This window comes from Vollenhovia emeryi, unplaced genomic scaffold (genome assembly GCF_000949405.1).
Source record: "Vollenhovia emeryi isolate VEMERY1.0 unplaced genomic scaffold, V.emery_V1.0 DF939239.1, whole genome shotgun sequence".
NCBI lineage: Eukaryota > Metazoa > Arthropoda > Insecta > Hymenoptera > Formicidae > Vollenhovia > Vollenhovia emeryi.
In genome coordinates, this window is record NW_011967127.1 from 458418 (window position 1) to 478118 (window position 19701).

At 42.0% G+C, this 19701-nt stretch overlaps 1 protein-coding gene across 1 annotated transcript; it reads right to left on the reverse strand.

The window, feature by feature from the left end:
- Positions 1-3932: 3932 nt before the first annotated feature.
- On the reverse strand, positions 3933-9716 carry LOC105560185. The gene is made up of 2 exons (XM_012009070.1): positions 9275-9716; positions 3933-9184 (listed from the first exon to the last, which is right to left on the reverse strand). The coding sequence occupies exons 1-2, from the start codon at positions 9694-9696 to the stop codon at positions 6496-6498; spliced, it is 3111 nt and encodes a 1036-aa protein (XP_011864460.1). The 5' UTR covers positions 9697-9716; the 3' UTR covers positions 3933-6495.
- Positions 9717-19701: the final 9985 nt, after the last annotated feature.

Consider the following 19701-nt stretch of genomic DNA (forward strand, 5'->3'; position numbering starts at 1 on the left):
AATATGTATTTAATGATAAACGTATGCTAAATTTTATTTTATTTATTAATAAAAATACTTTAAAAAGAGAAATGAAGAACTTAATAATTTACTTTGTTATATTTTGGGGAGTGATGCAGTACGGTTCCATATTTTCAGAGGTATCCTACACACATTGCCTCTAGCTCTGTCGTACCACAGTATAATATTAATATGTAATAGTATTTCTCCCAACTCTATCACGCCTAGCATCATATACATTATAGTATTATTATGTAGTGCAAAGTCACACAGACCATCGCATTGTAACATGCACTTGAAAAAACAATTAAATGAACATTAGATCTTATATTTTGAGAACAAGCATGGACAAATATCTCTTTCATGTTCTATTATTAAAATATTAAAAGTCATGACTAGTTGCAATGTGGGAAAAGCCCACGATGCCAGTTGAGTCCTAAGATGCGCAAATAACGACAATTAAAAACCATATAAAGCCTTTTTATATGTTCACTTTTATGTAGTTGCTTTTTGAAAAAGATCTTTGTCTACGTAATAAAATTAACGCGAGCTGTATTTCTACAATGCCTTGCATATACAATTTCTATGGAAATAATCTTTCTTTTGATTCAGTTGTTGCAATTTTTCGTTATGAGATATTTATTACGCATCCTAAGTTATGGATTTTTAAAACAGCGGTGCGAGCATGCAAAATCCCCAAAAATCATGCTTCGGAAATTAAAAAATGGATTGTGTTTTCCAGAAAAATTATCTCGCTATCAGCATAGAGAAATAATGCACCGAAGTATAGCTATTCTGTAAATTCGAAGACATGTAAAGTCTCGAAAAACGTCATGATCTGTAAAATTAGTATATTTACTGATTACGAGTGATTTTGTCTCATTTTTTTAATTTCGTGACGTTTCCTTCGGGATTTTGCACGCTCGTTAAGAGGAACAGAAAAGGTGTACTGCCATCATTTCGTATTTTGATCGAAATTAATGTCAGTATACAGTATAACACACATAATTGAAGTATTATCATTCATTCTGTTAGAATTGTCGCACACTCTTTCGCTTTCTCTTTCTGGAACTTTATAATTTATCATTACGCATAGCTATGCGTATGGCACGTAATGTATATATAAACAAGAAATGCATACGGAATTACGTCTTAATCAAACGAGAAAATCTTTCTCAAGTTATATAGGTTATTTTTCTCGCACTGTGTAAATTATTTGTCTCTTACTCTGCGAGAAAATGCCCAGAAAAATCACATTTTTAGAAGGACATTTATACCAGCATCAGTCATTCTGTTATCCTTATGTACTTAATGATTCGTAATTCTAATTCCATTTCTATGTACATATGTATTCCTAATTTTATGATATTTATATGTGTATGTGTATATATAGACACAACATTCTCGCATAAAAAGTACTTCAACTTTTCTCTTTCTAAAACCCTTAGGTTACAAAGAGAAAGAAAAGGGGAAAGAGAAATTTCATCATGCATAATTCACTTCTCTTCTTGATTCCTAGGATAATAGTTTCTCTTAAGAGTTCATTTTTAAACATCTTGAGACATTGTTTCTACACGTTGCAAGGTGTGAAAGTTCGATTATTCTTTCTTCTTTTATGGAAATTCATCCGAACGGTTTTGTTAAAATAAAAAATTAAAACTAGCCTTATTCTTGCTAAACTAATTATTATTTTAAATCTAAGATATGTTATTCTATTGGCCTAATGTACGTTTCAGAAAATAATCTTCCCCAGTATACATATACGCAAAAAAGTGTTCGTACTAATACATAGCGCATTTCTCGTGCTGGGATGATCATCACTGCACATAATAGGCATTTCTCAAGTGAATTTGAAATATACAAAGTTGATTTAGTATTTCTTTTTATTCAATATATCTTTGTATGTGTGTAATATTTGGCGCATAACACGAACAATAATATTAATAAAACATAAAAATTTAAATTAAAAAAAATAATAATAATAGTGGAATAACATGAAACTCGTTCTCCAATAATAATGTTATATAATAATCGTCATAATATTAGTTCATATTTAATATAATAAGTCAAATCGATAGTACTGAGCAGTTTCTTGGTTTACAGAATTGCGTGGGTAAAGAACCAAGAATATAAAAAATATCGCTATTCAAATTATTTTTTATAATTTTTTTTGCACTTATTCTTCTCGTGCATGAGGACGAATAAAATTATGTTGTGTCCTGTACTCCTTTCACTACCTCATATGACGTACGATCGTTTTGTAAAACAATGATATGGAGAAATATACTCGATCGTAATCGGAGGGCGGCAATTTTCTTCTGATGCGCGCGCACTCGTTTACAATCATTTCTCTCTTTTTTTTTTTTCATTAACTGTTTGTGATATGTCTAAACGAAAACGTACGTCAATCTTCTTGAGACTTTACGTCTCTGCGTCTTAGCATGGCTGCGATCGCAAAGTCGGTCGCGCATTAATTTAGGAGATATAAAAACACAATATAGAGGATGCACTAATTGACGAAATAAACTGGCAAGTGTATTTGTGTTCTATCAAATAAAACACTACGTTACGTTAAATATTAATCTAGCGTACATACTGCGCGCGTAAGTCTTTTCGTCAATTTGCGTGTATAACTATGTGTATTTTTATGCTTATATATTATCGAGACTTTAATTCACAGTAGCACGCGGCGCATCCAACCAGATTGGTTATTAAATTTTCTTTCTTCTATTCTCCTTTTCTGTTTGTCTCTGAAATTTCTCATCATTCGTACATTTTTATGTTAAATTCTAAACGTACCATGTCCTATTATAAGTTAATTAAACCGGCGAGCGATCTGAGAAACGAAACAAGTAGAAAAAGCTATTTTTTACGCTTTTTTAAATTGTTTCTTCTCAACGCGATGCTCGGACAAAAGAGCGGACTTCTTACAAGCAGTCATTTCGTCTAAACGTTTCTTTATTGATACGTAAAACGCAATATGTGTAAAAACACAACGTATCACCCGCACGGCACGTTCGTTTCTTTTAAAGTATCATTATTATTATTATTGCATTAGCTCTTTCACATTCCTTCCTTTCTTCTCCATTCATTCATCGTTAAATTCCTGAACTCTGAGGTAGACTGTTCCGGATGTGACATTACGTAGTAAAAATGGCAAGACTGCTATATATGAATTACCGTGTTACCGTGTTATCGTTATTATATTATATCATCGATATTATTATGTTGATATTACTCTTCTTTAATACAATGAACAGAACGGGGTTTGCGAGAACATTACGCTTACTGCTCTGTTAAGTACTGGATCCGTACTCGCACTCATCTGACGCACCGAATTTGACGAGTGAGTCTTATATCTACATATATCCATGCGTTTTATACAGGATACTTCTAAAATGATATTATTTCGTCATAACGATAAAGACTAACATTCTTGCTATGAAATAGTGCTTTCAAGACTGAATCTTGAAAATGAAGGATAATCGCGCCTATTGTTTTTTTCTTTCATTTTTTTTTCCTTCCCTTTCCTTCCTTCATCCATCCCTTCCCTTCACTTATTTACAACACATAGCAAGTTTTATGATGATATACTTTTAGAAATACCTGTATTCATCGTGACGGTCAGGTAAACGTGATTTAATTGAAAATCTTATTAATAAATGTACTATTAATAAATTATTAATTACGTTATTATTGTGTAAACATTAAACATTATTAATAATGCAATAAATTGTCAAAAAACATTAACAAACAATAAGGAACGAACAATGCGACATCATGACATTTTTATTTCTGTTATTTATTAAAATGTCAGATAAACGCCTAAAAAATACGGACCGTCATGATGAACGAATGGATAACTAATATATAAAATATAAAATATGTACAAGATAGATAGATAGATAGATAAAATATGTACAATTATTTTATAGAAACAAGTGATATTTTCCTAAAGAAACAATTTTTTTTTAATTTTTGTGTATAATATAATTTGTACATAACCATGAAATAAATTGAGTGAAAGCTCAACGTTGTTGAAATGGGAGATAATTCTCCTTAAGCAATATTGCTTGCATGATAAAGGCAAATAATTGGCGTAGTAATAGTATAAGAAATTATTACCGCAACTGAAATCGACCGCTCGATTGGACAACGACCGTCAGAAATAATTATGCGTATCTGGGCGTTATTTCGTTATAGCGACGTGAACATTTACTCACAATTGCATGCTTGCATGCGCCGAACGACGCGTGGCTCGAGGGGAAAATTCGCTTCAAGGGAGTCGGATCATAGCCTCGGTGATTGGCTTGTTTTGCCGGTAATTAATCAGGCATCGATTAATTAGTGCTGTCAATATGCGAAACGATTGAGCTCCGAAAGTATCTAATCGACAAACCTCAATACAGGGAATATATGAATGTGTATATATGTCAATAATCACTAATAAATTAATAAGTATTTCAATATATTTAATATAAAGGAACAACGTTAATGAATTAAATAAAGAATATCGAAAATACCCTGTTTCTTCTCATTGATAGAGGGCATGTACTAAGATGAAACCAGTAGTTCATTTTGTTAATAAACGGAACAAAAGTTCAGTGTAATAATTGGACATAATATAAAAATTTGAAGTCGATGAGATTACAAGTGGAATGTACATGTATCTACCCAATTTAAAATTTTTAATTGTATTACTTTATAATTGATATATAATGTATTATAAAATTAAAAATTTCTTTAATGTTAAAAGATGAGAACTAATTATTAAAATTTTTCAACTAATAATATGAAAGCATGAGCAAACTTCACCTCGAGCGACGTTCAACTTGTACCTAAGCTTATCTTAGGCTATTAAATAAACAGACAACTGAGACACTATTGTGAGAACATGCCTGGTCACCAATTGGAATGTATATAAAAATGAGTGTAAAATACATATTTCTGATAAAACTTCAATAAATATTCTCTTATCAATCGCAACATACTCATATCAATATTATCCGAGAAAAACACAAAGATTTTTTTAATAGAAGTTTTTAATATTGAATTTGAATAAAAATTGGAACAAAATTCTCTATCTTTGTTAGTAAAGAAAAAAGAAAACCCATAATATTTTAAATATTTTACTGTGCTACGAGGATATCATTCAACGGTACTATAAAATACTAAGAATAAACAGGAATAAAATTTTGCTTCATCGCTAGGTTTTTATGGCAATTGTGCTAAATGTCTAAATTTTTAATGAAAAGCTTTTTATGCTTACTTTTGTGTTGTGATTTGATATAAAGATGATCTTTTATGGTTAATATTAATAGCACAAATAATAATATGTATTTACAATTACAATATTATGATTATAATGTAATTATAATGTAATTATACTCATAAATATTATCTGAAAAATTATTACGTTTCTATCTAAACCGCATGCATTCTAAAATGGGTGTGCATATATGTACATTTTTAATATTTTATAGAGAAAAAATCAGAAAAATATGCATAATGATAAGTTATATATGATGCGATTAATAAAAGTAAATTTTAATAAACGTAAAAATTTATGCTAAGAGAGTGTGAAATAAAGTGTGGTTGTAGATGCATAATTATTAATAGTTAACTTTAATACCAAACGCATAAAAAAGTATAAAACCGCCAAACAGGTGCGCTTTAACGCTTATTGGCCTTTCACTTATGGTTGGAATTTTATGTCGAAGAGCCTTTTTTGCTCTGGTTGCTACTCAATAATATAGTGATATTATACACTTGTATTTTTTACAATCTTGTTTATTTAACACTGCACCGACATCAAAATTTGTCAATCATTTATGACCAATTTCGCAAATTTCTATTTATAACTTGCCTTAGTCATCGAAAGCATCGACAACTCATTGAACCGAAGTCGCGATTTGTTGATCAAGCAATTGATGCGACAAACCAATAAAGAGAGAGCGCTGGTGCTATTTTATTAGGTTTGGTCCGAATATTGCAACAATTTTCATTGCTGAAAGTGTGGCAGATATCAATTGTTTTTTAAATAGCGCGTCTCAGAAAACAACTTCGGTATATCAACTAGTTCGTTCTACATATCTCTCCATCAAATCTCAGCTAAAAGACGCATTGAACTTTTCCATGTCGACATTGAGTCGAAACTGTTCCGAGAGTAAGTGGGAAGCGTTATTTTCTCGGGAAACATACGAGGAATAGTTAGCTCCGTAAAATCATATATCAAATCTTAACTACTTCACCGGTTTATAAGCAACATCAATATATCTTGTAAACTATAGTAAGTAAAAAGTTAATCATTAATTAAGCCTAATAATTATTATACACGGCAAGTTTCAGATTGAAAATTTACAGAAAAATGCGAAACTGTCATAGACGTCATAGACGTGAAAGACAATCGTCATACCTCGCGCTTTGTCATTAGGACGACGTCGAGGACGCGCGTCGAACAATCCAATCGAGCACGGACGTCCCAAGGGAATGTTTTTATAACTCCGAGTTGACGTTGTTACATTGCGACTGTTGATTGTTGGCCCGCTGACCAGTGGCGGGACGATGAACGAATCGCGAATGAGCCAGAAATGTAGCCGTTGCCTTCGCTTTTAATTGTTGTTGCTTCTTCTTTTTGTTTTTGTTGTGTGTATTCTCATGTTTCTTCTTATGGTCATTTCTGATGAATCCCTTTTGGCAAGTGGGACACCTAAACGGCCTCTCACCAGTGTGGATGCAGTTGTGGCGCTTGAGGTCAGTTTTATGGGCGAATATCTTGGGACACTCTGCGCATTGGTGCTTTCTCGCCATCGCATGCATTTCCGAATGCCTCTTGCGATCTTCCTCGGTCGAAAACCGTTTCCCACATTGGCTGCATTTAAATGGCTTCTCGCCCGAGTGAAAGCTCTTGTTATGCTGCGTCAAGTAACAAGGCTTTTCGAACAATTTATTGCAGGCGAGGCATTTGTTGATGCCGTTCTCCGAGATAAAATAAGCATTGCTGCTCGTGACCCGACGTTGCTTCTTCGTAGTTGCCTTACCTTTCTTACGCCCTTTCTTGACCGTAGATAAGCCGACGTTTGGATCCAAATCTTCCTTGTACGACAGATCATTGTTGTTTGGCTCAATAGTAATTTTGTTGAGTGAAAAGCTGATCGCGTCTACATTTGCTTCCGCTGACAATATATCGTTTGCACTCGCATGCAACATGTCTACATCATTCAATCCCTTGAAACACATAGGCGAATACGGCCCGTAATTCGATACTGAAGATTCATAGTCTTGAGGAATGACTTCCTCAACACTTAGCCCCCCCACGTTAATAGCCTGTGTCTGGTTGTGATCAACTATATCCCTGAGGCAGAAATTTGGCATCAAGATAGATTTGAAATCGGGCAAATAGCGGTTTTGTGGCCGCTCATCTTGCTCGTTACCAATAGTAAGAAGAGGGAGGGTGGTAGTTATTGGGATAGACTCCAGTTGAACCGGAATGTTGATAGTAGTTGTAACGTGGGGGGGCAAGGCGTTTGGGTACGGCTGAGGAGGCATCGTAACACCCATCGGTGGAGGCGAAGTCATTACCGGATGTACTGAGCCGGGTGGCGAGTTCATGTGATGAACCGGGAGGGATGATGATTCCATTGGGGAATTGCAATTCATGTGCACCAGCGGGGACATGATGGGCGAATTCGAATGTACCGGCTGGCCCGACGTATCCATTGGCAGGTGAGGCTGCTGTTGCAAGCCCAGCTGCTGAAGCGCAGTACCCATTTGTTGCTGGTGGTGTCCCGCCGGCGATGGCAACGGGGAACTGGTGATTATTCCCTGAATGATCGCTGGATCGTTCAGGACCGCTAAAGATTTGGTGCTGCTGTTGCTGCTGCTGGAATTGTTGCAGAGCGTGGTGGGCGTGTGAAGCAGGCCCCTCGTCACCTCGTCCGAGGGACCTGCCATCAAGTTTGGGGGACTTCGGGTAGACAACTCCGATGGTGATGGCGCGGGAGCGCCTCCACCTCTACCGCTCGTCGAAGAACCGGCATTATCTCTAGAAGGATGATGATGAGCGGTGATCGGCAGAGTTGCCGGATCAGGCTCTTTACCATTCTTGACAGCATTCTTGTGCAGAGTAGTATTATAATGCCTCTTTAGATGTCCCGAACTTGTAAACCACTTGTTGCATGCGGTGCAATTGTACGTCTTTGGACGGCGCGGTTCGTTGCTCTTCCAGTTTTGATTACTCCCCGGTACTTTCGGCGTTTGCGCGTATCCCGGAGTTGTAGGTAACTGATGAGTCTGCATCGGTTGTGTGCTCGTGATCGTTAACGGCGAATCCGTAGTTGGAGGCATTTGTTGAGCGTGTATGAAGTGATCGTGCTCAGTGATAGGTGAAGGATGGTTTATGGAAACTATTTGCTGGGAGGGTACACCATATTCTGGAGGAATTGGCCAATTAGGATTAGGCAATATACTACTTATCGCAAACGGTTCTCCTCTCAGCTGCTGCTGCTGCTGCTGCTGCTGCTGCTGTTGCTGTTGCTGCTGCTGCTGCTGCTGCTGCTGATGATGATGATGATGATGATGCTGCTGCTGCATCTGATGCTGCATCAGTGCTGAATGTGTTGACACCAGCATTTGTATTGATGATGAATTTAGATGCTCCCGATGCTGCCTGATGTGCTCATCGAATCTGTGCGTTTGCTGCACCTTATGAGAGTCCAAGTCAAGAATCTCAGCTTGCTCCTCGGGTTGCTCCTGCTTCATTTCGGACTTGATCGTCTGTCCACCGTTGTAATTGTAGCCGGATTGTGGTTGATTAGAGAGAGGCGGCGACGGGTGCAACTGCTGGGAAACCTGCTGCTGAGGACTATTGACCAGCTGCGGATACTGAGGCGCAGACATTGGATACGTTGTAGGCGACTGCAAATGACTCGTTCTCATGTGTTCACCTAATTGATTCGCATCCTCATAAGTGACGCCGCACTTGTCGCATTGAAAAGGCGGGTTCTGCGGGCTGGTAGAGTCAGAGGCGGCGCGATCCACAGCAAACAGCTGATACGAATGATAGCGCGGGTAACCACCGCCGTTACTCTGGCCGTCTTCTTGCGATGACGAAAAGGGATGCTGCGGGATGTAAGTCTGATCGTTCTGCATGTAGTAGGTGTCATTATACACTGAAGTACGAAAAAACGGGGGAGGCGGTAGTATTGGATGCATGGCAAGCTGAGATGGTTGCGATTGTTGTTGCTGCTGCTGCTGCTGTTGCTGCTGCTGCTGCTGCTGCTGCTGCTGCTGCTGCTGCTGCTGCTGCTGCTGATGCTGCTGCTGCTGCTGCTGCTGCTGATGCTGCTGCTGCTGCTGCTGCTGCTGTTGCTGCTGCTGCTGCTGTGACAATGTTTGATCCTGAGTGGGCGACATTGATGGTGGCTCACTCGAGTCTGCCGGCACGCTGTTCCGGCTCACGTAGCTGTTATGGTTACCAGTCTTGCTATGGTTATTATTGCTTTCTTCCTGCTGCGCCTTACTGGCCCACTGGTTCACCAAATTTTCGTGCTGATAGCGCAGATGCACTTCCAGACTGTCCTTGCTGTCCAAGGTGAGACCGCAATCCTTACACCGATGCTCCGCATTAGAGCTACCGCTTATGTATTGATGCTGTTGCTGCTGCTGCGTCTCGACGGCACTCGTCATGTCACTCATATTGTCCTCTGCCTCCGTCGTCGTCGTCGTCTCGACCGTCAAGTCACGCGTTTCATTCGTCGTTTACCCGCACGTACACGTTCAAACAGTAGTTTATACACAACACAAACAGATTGAAATTGTAAAAAATACACACCAGTTTTTGCCACGATCCCACGTGCGCCCACACGAGCGGGGAGAAGGCAATTCTATTTTCATTTCCTTTTCTTCTTCACGATTTTTTCGTCACTGTACTACCTCTTGAATTGCATCCTCTGGTGCAGTACCGCACGAGGTATCCCATGAACACGTCGACGATGGTGGTAACGAAACGGCACCAATGAGACCAAGTCACGTGTACGAATTCAGTCTCGGCGGGGGTGAAAGAATTGTTCCGTGATTTGTCGACAGTTGAACTAGTAGTGGCAGGTGGAGTAAATTGGGGAGGGGATCAAACAAAAAAGAGACAAGGAAGGAGAACAGAAAAAGAAACCGGGGATACAGCGTGTTCTACATTTATCATATGATCGCACTGACTCCAAACACGAAAGTCCAACTCGATGTCGCTAGAGAGATCGCGATCACCGCGTGCGGCATCGTCGGCCCTGGCTGGGCGACGTGTCGACGACAGCGGGACGGTACAGCCTGCTAGCTCCTACCGCGTGGAGCTGCAGCTTTCGACGACGGTAACGAGATTCGAACGATGCCGGTTAACTCGGTGTCGGGGCGAACAAAACAAAACAGAGGCAAACGCGCGTATCGCTCGTGATTTACATGAGCAGAATGCCGGCGGCTCTCGGTATCTGCATTCCTCGATTCGGAGCAAGGTCACTCCCGTTCGGCGCGAGACAGTCACGCGGTTTCGAGAGAAGAATCCCGGTGGAAAAATACATCTTGAGAATCCCCCGAAAAGGATCTCTATCTCACAAATTGTCACGAGTCTCCTTTACACTTTTATTTTCACTTTGCGATCTGCGGCGTATATTTCTCGTACATGGACCGTTCACTCGGTGTCTCCGGAGTCTCTGTTCAAGATTGATCGTGGGCGTCTCGAAAGCGATCACCTGACGTCACATATTCCAGTACTGCGAGAACGATAGAACTGAAGCCGCAAACACAATGAGACGCAACCACCTCAGCCTTGCGTCACCCCTCCGTTCGTCTCCCCCTCTCTTTCTCTCTCTCTCACTCTCTCTCTTTCTCTCTCACTCTTTTATGATATACACTTGCTTACTTCACTACTACCGTACAACCGTATCCTTCGAACGCCGGCACTATTCTGCCGGCTGGAATTTTGTAGTTGCGAGACCTCGGATCTCGGGCGCGCGCCAAGGCACCATTCTCCTCCCCTCACCCCACCCTCGCCCGTGTTCCGCCCCACACTGCTTCCTTCGCCAATACTCGCCACCCCCTCTTCGTCGTCACTTGCCGACTCTTCGAATTCTGCCTCTCTCTCCCTCTCTCTCCCCCCTCTCTCTCTCTCTCTTTCTCCCTCCCTCTCTCTCAGACTTGAGCGCGTTTCCCCTCGTTCTCCGACCGTCTCTCTTCTACTCGCTCCGTTCTCTCGAACGTCTTTCTCCCTTCTCTTTCAACACACCGGCGAACCGTGTCTCTCTTCGTCCAAAGTTTTCTCTTTCTCTCACGAAGGCTCCATCGTTCCATCACGCTCCCTTCGCTGGAGGAACTCGTTCCTCTCGCTTCTTTATGCTCTTATCTCGCTCACTCTCTCTTTCTTTCTCACTCTTCCTCTCGCTTAAACTTCTCCCTTTTGTCTCGTCCTATTTCACCCATATAACTTGGCCGAAACACGGGGAGTCTGTCTCTCTTCTACCTTTTTCTCTTTCGCTTGCTTACTCCTGTCCCTCTTCGACGTACCAGCCCCACCACCTTCGACTACAGAGTCGATCTTCTCCGATTCTCGCCTGAAGAGGGATAGGCACGCACGACAAAACGGTGGAAAGCGAGAACCAACCAAATTTGAGAGCTTCTTACCCCTCCTGGCTTTCGTCCTCCCTCTTCGTGCCTTCCAACGAGCGCTCGGCCGTTCTCTCCTCTGGCTTTACTCATTTTCCTCGCTCGCTCTCGAGCGACGAATCCTGTAGGAGATGCTGCACGTTTTGTCTCTCTCCGCTAGTTCCATCTTCTTCGGGCCTGGATGTGTCCTCTTTCAATTACGACGCCCGCCTCCGACGTCCTTCCTCCCTCTTCCACGGCGACGCATCTTCGGGGAGAGAACGACGGGTAGACGTGCGCATGGCACGAGAGAATCCTCGCTCGTGCACGCTCGTGTACCGGCCGGCGTCTCGTCCTCACCAACTTTGTACGGCGAGATTCTTTCGAGATTTTTTATATGGATCTTTCGAATCGGACACGCGCCGATTTTTTGGATCAACGTGTTGCACGTTTATCTCGTAAGCACTTGAACATTCTTCATATAATATTCTGTAAAACTGTATTTTTCGACGTATAAAATCGATCTTTTTCATAAAAATTAAATTAGAAATTAATTGAACTCATCATTTAAAATTTATTAATTTTCAAAAACCTCGTTAACTTACCTTTTATTGAGAATTCTAAAATTATAAACTTTGCAGAGCTTAAAAATTTCAACGTCTTAGAGATCCTCGTGCGGTCCGGTCTACTAAACGTTTTTCCGTCGGGAAATCCCTTCGAACGACTTGAAGATCATCTAATTCCATCGAACGACAAACGTAACTCTTGACAGTTTGTCTAACTTTTTATTAATCCGAGCCACGAGCCCCTGCGTAAAAAGTGCGAGGGTGTTATCCGGCGATAACTAAACTCTTTTTCTCGTCCTCCGCCCCGTCTTTCTCCTCTCTTTCCGCATCCCTCCCACCCCGGCCTCCTCGCAAAGCAGTTCGGGTGATAAAAAAAAATGTGGGTAACCTTGCATTTTTTTATGATGCCTTTTTTTCGCGCGTGAACGCGGCTCGCCTCGGCCCGTGCACTTTGCCTACGGAATGCGACAAGTTCTTCTATTCCCTGCCTCTCACCCTCCGCTTCTACCCGACCCGGTCGTATCCTCCACCGCGCGCGTCTAACCCTTTACTCTAACTATGAGTATGTTTATTACATTGCGCGGCGGCCACCTGATGCAGGGGGAGAGACCCTTGCCGTATGTGTGGGCGATGCAGGGCACGTGGTGTCAAGACGAATGAGTGTCACACGATTGGTGTCTTTTAAACTATCGGTATTAAGATCACGCACAGCGGCGCGATTAAACTTTTTGCTTTAAACACGCGCCATACATCTGCGCTTAGCTGGGATCAGCAATTTTGCAATGAATGACAGACTGAGGTTTTCCTCGCTAGCTATTATTCTGTGATTATGTGTGTTGTACGTCACATTAATTAATTTTAAATTATGGTACTATTTTAACACTTTTAAGAATAATTTACACCTATTTAGCTGATCTATACACCTACATAGACCAGCAATAACCTACTTTTATGACATTATATTTTGTACTCCTCCCTTGAATCTTTAATTCTAAAAATTTACTTTAGCTCCTACTTAAAAGGACTTACTTTAATGCTAAATTGGCAAACGTAGAAATTTCCGACACTATCAGTTTTAAAGTAGGAGTAAATTTCGAATTTGCAGTTCGACCTCTTTTACTATCTTAGGTCCTACTACCATATATGATAAAATTAAAGGTTCAACATAAGGCCAAAATTTCGACTCGGGTATACAATAGCGATCACGTGCTTCTGTTTGTTTATAATTTTAATAATTTAAAAGGAGAGAATTGTTCTACAGTACATTCTACAGTTTCAATGTATTGCAAAAGGGTTTCAAATAATTTTGCAATGCTTGTTAAACGTCTCCAACAATTGGTATCAAGTGGATCAAAGATTTAACACAAAAGCGCGAGAATTCTGTAACACTCGAAGTAAATGTTTCCTTCCTTAACAGCCTCGCGAGTCCTAATTAAGAGACTCCGATATTTTCGAAGCATTATTCGCATACTTTTCCCTTTCCTTTTTTTCCGTTTTACGAGTTTCATCAGCCAGCGCGTTAAGATACGTCGAAAAGGCCGTCGGCTCCAAAAAGGGTGACGGTAGATTGAATCAGCCTAAGCAGCAGCCACCCTTCTACGGATTCCGCTTTGACAGCTCCCCGCCTGCGCCACCCCTTGGCCTCCACTCGGCATTTTCGAAGTGGACGCTGAGCTGACCGAACCACTATCAGCTAGATATTCGCTGGCGTGGCGTTTGCGCCCCATTTTATTAAGGAAGTCCCACCCTCGGCCCCCGAGCCCCCGCAATCCTTCGTGTCATGAGGTCCTACGGCGCGGGACTCCTCGTAACACGTGCGACGACGTGCATTTTCGTCCTCTTCCGTCGTCCTTCCATCCGCACGCGGTTCTTTCCTTTTCTCCTCTGTCTCTCCTTCTGTCGCTCGACAAAATTATTTTCTTTTCCGAGTATTTTTCTTGCGCACGAAAAACAGCGGTTTCATTCATAAATCTACAAATGAGTGATATGCATCGATGAAAATAATACGTATAAAAGAGTTTTATCTGCGCTCAGAGAAGCCGAGAATTGCAGCTGCCTCGACGATCGTAGATTAATCGTAATTTGATCTCTGGCTTTTCTTACAAAGCTTTGAACTTACTTGTTAATATATTCCGAATAAAAATAGTGTCTAAAGTGACAATTTCCAAAAACCACCGATTAGAATTTAACGATACATATAATAACTTTCGTCATACGTCTCTATCGCGCTAAGTTTGTCTTTTCCGCAAAGAAGAAATTTAATTGCAAGCAAGTTATTGATGAATCTATAGCAGATTGCGTTTATAACTTGGCCAGTTGTCAAGGTGAATTTCACCCCGCTTTCGTTAGTTACGGTAACAACGCGTAAAGAATAAAACGTTCAGCGAGGAGATTCTTCTTCGCAATTTTTTCCAACGCATGACAGAAGGCTTCGTAAGCCGCAATTCGTGGCCCCAATCTCGCGAAAGAACACGAAGGCCCCGTCTGGTCGCGAACCGCCGGAGATCGTGCAGAGTAATAAAAAATATTCCGCGAGCTCGGCAAAGGGGGATGAGGGCCGACCACCGGGGGCATCATTAAAGGAAATTATAACAAAGTGGTTCTCCTCCGCGACGTCGGGGCTGTCATTTGGCGGCGCGAGAGCCCGCGGGATGAGAAGAAGAACGTGGGCAGCGTTGAAGAAGGACGAATAGAAAGGCTGAGTCAGTTCGCGCGGAAAACGAATTGAAATTTTAATCGTCCACCCTACCCCACCGCGTTAAATGCGTCCGCCACCTTGCCGGTCTCTAACTCAGCCTCCCTTTCTCGCGACGCGACCCTCGCTAACCTCTGTCCTCCTTTTTCCGCCTATCCCTCTTTTTTTTCCTCTCGCTCCGCTCAGAGCGCGAGCTAAATGCTTTTACGCGCGTCGCTATTATGTACCTCTCTCGCTTTTAAGCTCGTGTTTATTCCTCGCCCGACACCGGACATTTTTCTCGTCAGCGAACGCGTTCTCCGGGAAGACTGACGGGGTAATCAGGTGCAGTTTCTCTGCATATTCAATTCGTAATTTAGTCGAGAACGGTGTTCTGCATTGACACACCGTCCGGAATTGTGAAAATGTTCGAAATTGGGACAGGGATAATTTGATCGCGTGTTGAGAAATAATAAAAGTCACATATTGTAAACATACGGTGCCAGCGGTAATTTCAAGCAACTTTTATACGAGTGCACATATCATAAAGGGCCTATCGGAAAGAATTGCAGGTGTCTAAGATTGGCCTCCGTATAATGGTCGTAAATTACCAATAAGAAAACCGCTCGACATTCGCAATTATCATTGTATTGTTACTTAAACAACTCGATGTATCGACCTACTTTTCAGTTCATCTGTCCGCATTCTATGTCAACGAATTAAAGCTGGCCGGTCCAAAGATTAGCATAAAATATAATGCTATTGTCAGGAGTATCTGCAAGAGCCGCGATTACAACGAACGGACGCCGCTCGCGTTGAAAGATGCCGTTCTACTCCCCAGAGGACACGGCAGAAGGTACGAATAGGGTCACGCATGGCGCGCTGATCCAGCGCACTTAATGAAAGGCCGATCACCGCCATCGAGGGACCTCGGTGGCCTCATCTTTCGGCGCGTCCGTGTCAAATTTTTGTCACGCGGGAGACGTAGCGGCACAGGAGAGGCCCCGACCCTTCGGAGCCATTGAGAAACTTATTGAGAAATCGTGAAAGTCGATCGAGGCCCGAGCGACCTTTCTCGGCCACGTGCAACCCGTCCGATCGCGGTCAGCCGTGGTCCGCCCTGGGGAGAAAAAAAGGGAGCATTGTGTGAAATTAGAGCCCTTCTTATGGTAATTGGACCACCGTATGATTGCTGGTTTACCCGCGGCCCGTCGCGCCGTTCTTCGCGCGTTGCTCTTCGACAGGCCAACGACTCGGGCGCGACGTTGCCCGGGCACGTGTCGCATCGTGTGCTTTTTATTTTTCTAAATTTCGTCGCGCCCGAAAAGATTCCATTTGTCTTTGGGGCCTCCCCGCGAGTGTGTCGCGCTGACGAATCGATAATAATCGAGGAGACTTGGAACGCGGCGGCACGCTGAGCGCCGATTGTATCAACGTCAATCAGCGCTAATTCAATTTTGCTTTGGGCTCCACATCGAATGCTTCATCGGTAACGATTAAATCCCCGACGACCTCATTTTTCGCAAATCTCTACGAACTTTATATTATATCTAGCGCATAATTACAATTCATGGAAGAGATCAACGTGTTAGTAAGGCAGATTTAATCAAGACGAGGATTAACATTTGCAATTGCGTTTACGAACTATCGTTTGTAAATCAAAAGTATCTCAGCATTTTCTTATATGAATTAAGTCTGTCACGTAGATATTATATGCGTGTGTAATAACTTTTGCATATTGCCACATCAGGCACAAAATGAATGCTAATTTCCCTTTTCGGCGGTCACCGATATAATAATTTTTACGTGACACGGTGATGAGAGATTTTACATTTTATATTTCGACCAAGGACCTAGCGAGTCTCGAGCCAAAGGACAAAACATCGAAATCACGTCCTCTTTATCTGTTTCTCTCTCTCTCTCTCTCCATCCGTAGACATTAATATTTATATATCACGAGCAGAGTCGCTCGGACGATAGTAATTTCAGCAAACGGGCATTTTACGACGGCGGCGTCTAGTTAGCAACAAAGAACCAGTTAATCAAGCGTTCTCCGGACGCTGACGTCTCAAGGTTACCGCGGGCCTTTTTCCTTTTCTCTCTTGCCGTTATCGTTGTCGAAACGATCGGACAACCGAAATTCGATTAAGAGGAAACGCAGCAATGGCGAGCGCCAGTCCCGCTGGAAAAGACCTCGCGTTTCCACTGCGTTTCTCCCTCCTCCTCTCTATCCCTCCCTCCCTCCCTCTCTCTCTCTTTTTCTTCGTCCCCCGCTCCCCTTCTCTACGGTGGTTCCCACAGCGTCTTCTTTGTCCGGGCCTGGTTCCGGAGCGGCTGGACCAAAACTAAAACTAGTTTAACTGCATCCTGACGTCATCCGCGGCGCGATTTGCCTTAACCTTGAACGTTCCCTCCCCACCTCTTGCCCCCTTGCCTCCCCGGTCGATTCGAGAGCGTGCGAGATGCGAAGGGTTCAGGAAGGTACGCGCGGGATAAGGGGGAACCACCTCCGTGGAGCGAGGTACTCTCGCTCCTTTTGTTTGTCGCTGCGCGGCATAATTAAAGTTCGTTCACACGTTTTCTACGAATTTCAATCGCGATTCGCCGCGTAGGTGACCGCCCGCCGTCTTCTGCACCGATAATTGCGAACTGGAAGTCGAACGCCGGCATAAAAACGATCTTACAAATACGTACAAGGAGAACGTAATTCTGTGGTGATGTCGTTTGTCAATTCGGTAAAATGAAGATATAACGGAAGATCTGATGAGAGAGTGAATGGCATTTTAACAGAACTATATTAAATCAGCCTGCTGGAAGATGTGCCGCTAGTATAGAAAAAGTCATAATGAGTTGATCGGACTTACAAATCACGAGCATATAATTCTCGACTTTTTGTCTGTGGAAAAATAAATTGTAATAAATGTATTCCTTGCTCACTTTATCTCCTTTTCTCATCTCTCTCGCGCTCTCTCTCTCTCTCTCTCTCTCTTTGACGACTTTACATTAACCTTTTGTTAATGTGAATACCAAGTGGTGAATACGTGCGATATGCGAACGGAATCGAAAGGATTAACTCGCGATCAACACCTGCGTCTCGCATGACCCTCACGCTCGCGCGACGCGGAGAGGAAGGAGGGCATAACGAGCCCCAATCTGTCCCATTCCTATCGTGACTGCGTTCCTTACCGTGCGCGAAGGTTTCACTCGCGAGATGAGGCAGGAAATAATTCAAACCGCGAAAACCTATAATTTCCGGGGGTCGCGTCTCCCACGAGGGAGATCTTATCGTCGGACGCACGGGAGGGAGAGGGGGAGAGAGTGAGAGAGAGAGGGGGGGGGGGAGAGAGAGAGAGAGAAAAAAGGGCGGAGAACGAAGAATTATTATCGATACTATTGGTAAATACAGAAATACCGTTCCCGCGGGCGAATACCGCGGGGACCAGTTTCGTGGTATTCACATTAATTTTCGATGCGTCGTCGATCCGCCATGCGAGAGCGCGGTTCGATTTCTTCTTCTTCTCCGTCTCGATCCGGCTCTCGCCCCCGCTATAGTCCACGTCTTCGTTTCTCGTCCTGGCGCGCAGAAACGCGAAACGCCGACGAGAGCGGGGCGCAAAAATCCTTTGTCCACGTCGGCTTGGTTCCGCGCGAAAATTTGCCAGCGACATCCGAGAGCTTCAATTGAATTCCAAGGAGAAGGCGGAAAAGTGAAGTGGAATAGCGGCTTATAACAGCAAACGATATAATTTTCATCCTAGAGAATATAACAATTTGGATACAACGATAGATTATCTTGTTCGTATGTCCATATCGCCGATATGAACATAAAGAAATACAACCCGAAACATTATCATAAACGTTTACTGCAAACACATGAGCACCGTGTAAATTTAATTCGTCGCGGGCGCATTTAAAAAATTCAATTTTTAAATAAACATAAGTTAGAAGATATGCTGTGCCGGTCACATTGTATAGCGTTTAAAAATTATTTTTCTAAATTAAAAGCGTGAGTGACGTTCGAAATATCAAGTTTTAATATGTAATCATGCTTGCCAAGAAGAATTCTACTTTACAGCGGTTTTATGTTAGATGCGCTATAAAACGAGAGAGAGCATAAAAGTACACGATATTGGAATTCTACGTATCTAATTGGACTGTGGATATTCTCAGGTAATAATAAAGCCAACACATACAAACTGCGCTTTGGCTGACGTTTATTGATATTTATATACACCCATAATTAAAAATGTTAACATATATAATCTATTTAGCCATAATATAAGATCGTAAAACTCTTATTACACGATATTAGGAACCCGTAATAAAAGCTCGAGGAATAGAAAGTTACGTGAGAGGCAGAAAAATAAAAACAAGCAGAACTCGAACAAAAAAGAGTAACAAAGAATATAAGAAAAATGTTAAGGTGCAGAGTAACTTTTTGATTTGAAATCGTGAACAATCAAGAATTTAACGCTCGAATGTTAGCCTCTTACTTTACCGTAAACAAAATGTCCATTCTATTGACAGAAGAGATCCTAATGAATTTTATTAAGGAGTAAAAATATTGGAGATGTCGCGTCTTATCGGTTAAAGCATAATCTGTTTGCCTGTGGAACACAGTGTAAATTCTTTCGTCCAATTTTATAAATATCCCGGAAACAGTTACGGCGCTAATGGTTGATGTGAAAACATTTTATTGCCGACACGACGGAATGGCTGCCGCATTCTTGACGCTTCCGGATCACGTAATTAAATATAACCGATTACGTTATCTCACGTTACAACTTTTTTCGAGGATGGTATTATCTCAAAATTATAGCTATTAGAGTTGAA